Source organism: Penaeus japonicus, unplaced genomic scaffold, assembly GCF_977035675.1.
Source record: "Penaeus japonicus unplaced genomic scaffold, GWHDUDI00000001_assembly GWHDUDI00000028, whole genome shotgun sequence".
In the NCBI taxonomy this organism is placed as follows: Eukaryota; Metazoa; Arthropoda; class Malacostraca; order Decapoda; family Penaeidae; genus Penaeus; species Penaeus japonicus.
The window spans coordinates 32,659,303-32,666,802 of NW_028234430.1; the positions used below are offsets into that span (position 1 = coordinate 32,659,303).

The 7,500-nt window shown below is 50.2% G+C and overlaps 1 protein-coding gene across 1 annotated transcript in view; it reads right to left on the minus strand.

Moving 5' to 3' along the window:
- Positions 1–3,865: 3,865 nt before the first annotated feature.
- The window catches only part of LOC122243461 (putative glucosylceramidase 3), a gene marked incomplete at its 3' end in the record, with an annotated part of 32,816 nt that continues 29,181 nt past the window's right edge, over positions 3,866–7,500 (minus strand). The window contains 2 exon segments of the mRNA XM_086553770.1: positions 3,866–3,988; positions 7,156–7,266. Of these exon segments, the coding sequence (XP_086409896.1) occupies positions 3,866–3,988; positions 7,156–7,266 (234 nt within the window).

The window sequence follows — 7,500 nt, forward strand, 5'->3', positions numbered from 1 at the left end:
CGTCACCCCAACGGCCTAGAACGCCCCCGAGGTAGACATCACCCAACGGCCTGGAACGAGAGCCCCGAAGTAAGACAATCACCCAACGGCCTGAACAGCCCCGAGTAGGGACATCACACCCAACGGCCTGGACGCCACGAGTAGACGTCACCCAACGGCCTGGAACGCCCCGAGTAGACATCACCCAACGGGCCTGGAACGCCCCCGAGTAGACATCACCAACGGCCTCTGAACGCCCCCCGAGTAGGACATCACCCAACGGCCTGGACGCCCCGTAGACATCCACCCAAGGCCTGGACGGCCCCGAGGTAGACAGATCACCCAACGGCCTGAACGCCCCGAGTAGACATCACCCAACGGCTGGACGCCCGAGTAGAATCCCAACGGCCAGAACGCGAGTGACATCAACCAACGGCCTGACTGCCGAGTAGGACGTACCAACGGCCTGAACGCCCCGAGTAGACATCACGCAACGGCCTCCTGGAATGAACGCCCGAGTAGAATCACCCAACGGCTGAGCCCGAGGACATCACCACGGCTGACGCCCCCGAAGGTAAGTAAGTAGTTGTCACCCAACCAAAGGGCCCTGAACGCCCGAGTAGACATCCCCCAACGGGCCTGGACGCCCCGAGTGACGTCCACCCAAGGCCTGAACGCCCCGAGTAGACATTAAGTTTAGGTTAGACCACCCAACTGGGGGGCCCCCCCGGAGGTAAAACCGAGTAGTCCCCGAGTAGACGTCACCCAACGGCCTGAACGCCCCGAGTAGACATCACCCAACGGCCTGGACGCCCCGAGTAGACATCACCCAACGGCCTGGACGCCCCGAGTTAGACATCACCCAACGGCCTGAACGCCCCGAGTCCCCGAGTAGACATCACCCAACGGCCAGAACGCCCCGAGTAGACATCACCCAACGGCCTGGACGCCCCGAGTTAGACATCACCCAACGGCCTGGACGCCCCGAGTTAGACATCACCCAACGGCCTGGACGCCCCGAGTAGACATCACCCAACGGCCTGGACGCCCCGAGTTAGACATCACCCAACGGCCTGGACGCCCCGAGTTAGACATCACCCAACGGCCTGGACGCCCCGAGTTAGACATCACCCAACGGCCTGAACGCCCCGAGTAGACATCACCCAACGGCCTGAACGCCCCGAGTCCCCGAGTAGACATCACCCAACGGCCTGAACGCCCCGAGTAGACATCACCCAACGGCCTGGACGCCCCGAGTAGACATCACCCAACGGCCTGGACGCCCCGAGTAGACATCACCCAACGGCCTGGACGCCCCGAGTAGACATCACCCAACGGCCTGAACGCCCCGAGTAGACATCACCCAACGGCCTGGACGCCCCGAGTAGACATCACCCAACGGCCTGGACGCCCCGAGTAGACATCACCCAACGGCCTGGACGCCCCGAGTAGACATCACCCAACGGCCTGAACGCCCCGAGTAGACATCACCCAACGGCCGCGGTCTCAGACAGTGCCTTCCTCGCCCCCCTCTCGCCCTGAGCCTTAACGTTGTTAAAAGCTCCTGTAGCACCCCGAGGTATGGCAGAGGCAGTCAGATCAAAGCCTAGAGCACTTTATTGGGCCTTTGGAGAAATCCTGGCGATCTGTGGGTGATCGCTTTTGCTCTGCCTGTGTCTTTATTGCCTGGAGTGATGTAGCACCTCCGGATGAGTGTCTATCGGTCCATCCGAGTGGATTGTTGATCAGGAAGCAGGTGGGGAGGGGGGGGAGGGGGGGGATGGGCTTCATTATTGAGACGTGATTTTTTTTTTCTGTGTGTTGCGTGTAAGGTTTGATACCATATATAAGTTCTTCTGTGAGACATCGCAAGGAGTGTGGATTTACAGGGTCTAGTCATGTATGTTGTTCCTTATAGTATAATGTGTGGCGTCGTCAGCTCTTATATTGCCCCGAATCCAATAAGTTTTTTTTTTTTTTTTTTTTTTTTTTTTTTTTAAGGCATGGGTATCATACTGCCACGAGATTCTCTTTCCATGCATAGGGTCCGTGCTGAACAAGTTCAAAACAAAACAACGAAGGAAAACACAGGAAAACACACGAATATGCCTAAGACCTTTTCGCTTCGCCTTCGGCATAATCGTGTGTTTTCCAGCATTTCCCCTTCGTTGTTTTTTTTTCTCTGTTCATCCTCAAACAAAGACCACAACTCCTTCGCTTTTTCTTCCACTTCCTTTTCCTTAGGCCATACCCCTTGCTTACCGTTTTCAGCGTTTCTCGTCGGGAATTCCAGCTCTCGTACCCTAGTTAGCAGCAGCCGTGCCCTCATTCCGCCCAAAACCTAACCTTCCCGAAAGAGGCGCGAGTGGTGATGCTGGACGCGACCTCTAGCGGGACGCCCATCTGTTCGCCGTCGAGACTTGCTTCTCTCGAGGAGATGAAGGATCGAGGAATCTAATTCAAGTAGTGCTTTAAGGCAAGTGACGGATTGGCGGATTCCCGACACGGATTTCTCTCTGGCTGCTTCTCCTTCTCAGGTCGAGTGGAATATAAAAATGGATTATGTGGAAGACTTAGACGGAGATCACCACCTGTCTGTGATGAGTGGAATACAAAAATGGATTATGTGGAAGACTTAGACGGAGATCACCACCTGTCTGTGATGAGTGGAATATAAAAATGGATTATGTGGAAGACTTAGACGGAGATCACCACCTGTCTGTGATGATCGAAAAAAAACTGAACCAGCGTTTTTCCATGGATGAGTGCTAGAAGATTCATGATGTTTCCAGAACTTTCGACCTTACTGTGAGGTCTTTCTTTCCATCTGGAGAAAGATTTGTGATGTCTCTCTCTTTCTGTCCCTCTCTCTCATACTCTCTCCCTCTCTCTCACACTCTCTCCCTCTCTCTCACACTCTCTCCCTCTCTCTCACACCCTCTCCCTCTCTCTCACACTCTCTCCCTCTCTCTCACACTCTTTCCCTCTTTTTTACAATATCTCCCTCTCTCACACACTCTCTCCCTCTCTCTCACACTCTCTCCCTCTCACACGCTCTCCCTCTCACACACTCTCCCTCTCTCTCACACTCTCTCCCTCTCTCTCACACTCTCTCCCTCTCTCTCACACTCTCTCCCTCTCTCACACACTCCCTCCCTCTCTCATTACCTCTCTCCCTCCCTCTCTCACTCACTCTCACACTCTCTCCCTCTCCCTCTCACTCGCTCCCTCTCTCACACACTCTCTCCCTCTCTCACACACTCTCTCCCTCTCCCACACACTCTCTTCCTCTCTCATACACTCTCTCCCTTTCTCTCACACTCTCTCCCTCTCTTCTTATCTCTCACACCCTCTCCCTCTCCTTCTTTCTCACACACTCCCTCTCTCTCTCACTTTATCACACACTCTCCCCCCCTCTCTCACACTCTCTCCCTCTCTCTCCCTATCCCTCACACTTCCCCCTCTCTCTCACACTCTCTCCCTTTCTCTCATACTCTCTCCCTCTCTCTCACACTCTTCTTATCCCTCACACTCTCCCTCTCTCTCACACTCTCTCCCTCTCCTTCTCCCTCTCCTTCTCCCTCACCCTCACCCTTACCCTCTCCCTCACCCTCTCCCTCACCCTCTCCCTCTCCCTCCCTCGCACCGCCAGTATCTCTCCCTCTCTTCCCTCTCTTCACCTTCTCTCTGCTCCTCCGTTCCAAGACACCTGGGATCACGATTAACCTTCTGAATCCTCATATAAAAAGCCCTCATTGAATATCATAAATTACCATAAATACAAAATGACTCACGTATTGAGCAGTATGAGGACACACCCTCCGTCGGCGTGGATGAAAGCTGCGCTGTGGAGCTCACCATCACCGTCGTCGCCACCGTCACTGACACCATCACTGACACCATCACCCTTCACCACACGCGAGCTGACGTGGACGGAGCCCCCAGGCACGAATTTGCTAAAGTGACCCAGGGCGTAGAACATCGGCTGTTTGTAGAACTCGTCCGCTGTCTGTTGGGGGAGGGTGGAGGGTGGAGGGTGGGGGTGGGTGGGAGGGTGGAAGGGGTGGAGTGGTGGGGGGTGGTGGAGAGAAAGGGTGAAAGGGGGGGGAGAGGGGAAGAGTGAAGAGGGTGGAGGGGAAGGAGGAAGAGGGTGGGGGGGAAAGGGGAAGAGGGTGGAGGGCGGCGGTGATGGAGAGAAAGGGTGAAAGGGGGGGAAGAGGGGAAGGGTGAAGAGGGTGGGGGGAATGGAGGAAGAGGGTGGGGGAAGGGGGAAGAGAGGGTGGGAGAAGGGGGAACAAGGTGGGGGGAGGGAAGAGTGAATAATAGGGGGGATTAGTGGGGGAAAAGGAGGGAGAGATGGAGGGAAGGAGGGGAAGGAGGGAAGGAGGGATGGAAGAGAGAGAGGAAGGGAGGGGGGGAGAAAGAGAAAGAAAGAAGGAGAGCGAGAGGGATAAAGAAAGAGAAAGAGATAGAAAAAAGAAAAAGAGAGACAGACAGAGACAGAACGAGTTTTAAACAGACAGATAAATGCAATAAAAAAGAGGAAAATAAACAAAGAAGAAAAACAAACAAACAAAGCAAGAAAACGAAACCGAAGAAGAGAGAAAGACATTCGAAAAGAGGGACCAAAAAACAAACGAACAAACAAACAAAAGAAAACAAGACACGTAAATATATGAAAGCAACAGGAGGTGAAAGCGAGTGCGTGGAATAAGCAAGAAGAAGAGGGGAAGGGAAGAGGCGGGGGAAGGGAGGGGGGAGGGGGTAAAATAAGAGGAAAAGAAGAAGGAGGAGGAGGAGGAGGAGGAGGAGGAGGAGGAGGAGGAGGAGGAGGAGGAGGAGGAGGAGGAGGAAGAGGAGGAGGAGGAGGAGTAAGAGAAGGAGGAGGAGGAGGAGGAGGAGGAAGAGAAGGAGTAGGAGTAGGAGGAGGAGGAGGAAGAGGAGGAGGAGGAGGAGGAGGAGGAAGAGGAGGAGGAGAGGAAGAAGAAGAGGAGGAGGAGGAGGAGGAGGAGGAGGAGGAGGAGGAGGAGGAGGAGGAGGAGGAGGAGGAGTAGGAGGAGGAGGAGGAGGAGTAGGAGGAGGAAGAGGAGGAGGAGGAGGAGGAGGAGGAGGAGGAGGAGGAGGAAGAGGAGGAGGAGGAGGAGGAAGAGGAGGAGGAGGAGGAGGAGGAAGAGGAGGAGTAGGAGGAGGAGGAGGAGTAAGAGGAGGAGTAGGAGGAAGAGGAGGAGGAGGAGGCGATGAGAGAGAGGGGGGAGGGGGGTGCAAGGGGAAGAGAAGAGGGATAATTAGTTTAAGGAAAAGTGGAAAAAAGAGTTGGTAGCAAAACAAAGACCATGGGTTGCCTAGGACGCTGATAATAAGACCCACAAAAGAGACCAAAGTATTCATGCTGAGTTAATTTTATATTCACATTTCCTCTTCTTTCTCCTTCTCCTTCTCATTCTTCTTCTTTCTCATTCTTCTTCTTTCTCATTCTTCTTCTCCTTCTCATTCTCCTTCTCCTTCTCATTCTCATTCTTCTTCTTCTTCTCCTTCTCCTTCTCATTCTCCTTCTTCTCATTCTCCTTCTCCTTCTTCTTCTCCCTCTTCTTTTCTCTCTCCTTCTTCTTATTCTCCACCTTCTTATTATCATTCATTCTATCATTTACCTCTTTTCTCTCTTCCTCTTCCCATAATTTTTATTCAATTTTCTTCTTATAAGCAGTTCTTCCTAATCCCAGTTTTATCTTCACCATCCCTCGTTTCGCCAAAGTTTTATCTATTTTTCTCATTTCCCTTTTATCTAAAATCTCGCATGGTTCATCTTCAACTTCTTTTGTTTCGCTCAAGAGAAAAAAAAATGCATAATCCTAAATGAGTTATCTTATTTAGATATTCATCCAACCTATTACTTGAACTTTATCCAAAATCTATTAATATTCTTATTATCATTTTTCATCTTCGTTCTAATATTTTTTTTTTCGAATTTTATAATCATCATCCTTTGCGTCTCCCACGAAAACACGATCTTATTTTAATTCCTCTCACTCTTTGACTTATTTATTCACCCTTTCTCTTCTTCCATCTTTATCCAAAATCTCTCGAACATTTCTCTTCTTCTACTCCTTTTATTCACTCTTTTTTTTTCTACCGCTTTTTTAATTATCTCGTTGGTTTAACGAGTTTTATCATCACCATCGCTAGCTTCACCTACGTGGGGCTACAACCCTATTGCAATTTCCTCTACGCTGTTTATATATGCATACATATAAATATATATATATATATATATATATATATATATATATATATATATATATATAAACATAAATATATATACATATTCACTCACCATTCTTATCGTCTAACCTTTATCCTGAATCTATTTATCTTCTTCTAAAAAAAAATAAAATAAAATAAAAAGTGTAAGAAATATATATATCTAAGAAAAATATCGAAGGAAATCTGCCTTCTTAATTAAAAAAGACTTCAATCTCAAGGGATCCTTCCTGTAAAGATTTAGACCTAAACTTTTTTTCCTTCTTTTTCTTTATCAACATTTTTTTACTCCACCTTTTTTTTTCTTTTCTTTTTTTTACCTTTAATAATAGCGTGATTAAAGTGTTCATCATAATCATTCGCAAAAATAATTTGTTAACGAACAATATATATTTCCCTTCTTCTTTACGAGCCTAAAGCTAATATACATTAGAGATTTCTATTGATTGTGGCGAAAGAGCGTTGGAACTATTTGAAAACGGACTAATTAAGACGAAAAATAATGATCAGTAATTAGTTTTTAATGAAGGAGGATAATAATGGCACTGGCGGAGATGTTTGGTGTTCAAAGATGATTAAGAGTCGAATGGTAATTATCAGGTGGTGGTGAGGATGGTGGTGGTGGTGATAATGATGATGGTGATGATGGTGTTGGTGGTGAGGATGGTGGTGATGGTGTGGTGGTGGTGAGGATGGTGGTGATGATGATGATGGTGGTGATGGTGTGGTGGTGGTGATGATGATGATGGTGGTGGTAATGATGGTGGTGGTTGTGGTGATAATGATGGTGTGGTGGTGGTGATGATGGTGGTGGTAATGATGGTGATGGTTGTGGTGATGGTGATAATGATAGTGGTAATGATGATGAAGATGAAGATGAAGATGAAGCTGTAATCAGCAGCCAAGAGCAAAACCCACCGCATTGACGATGATGGGCGCATCCACCCTGTTGGCCGCCCAGTTGGGACCCCCGGTGGTGTCCAGGGCGAGGTTCCAGTCCAGCCAGCCCGTCACCCAGTGGTTCACATCCTGGGGGGCGGGGGAGGGTGGGGGTTATTGGCCAGGAGTGTATGGGGGTGTATTAGGGGGGGTGGGGGAGGGAGGGGGTTATTGGCCAGGAGTGTATGGGGGTGTATTAGGGGGGGGGTGGTCAGGAGTGTATGGGGGGGTATTAGGGGGGGGTGGGGGGTGGGGGGGGGGGGGGAGGGGTGGGGTGGGAGGGGTGAGTGTTGGGGAGGGAGAGGGGGAGGAGGGGCGGGGAGG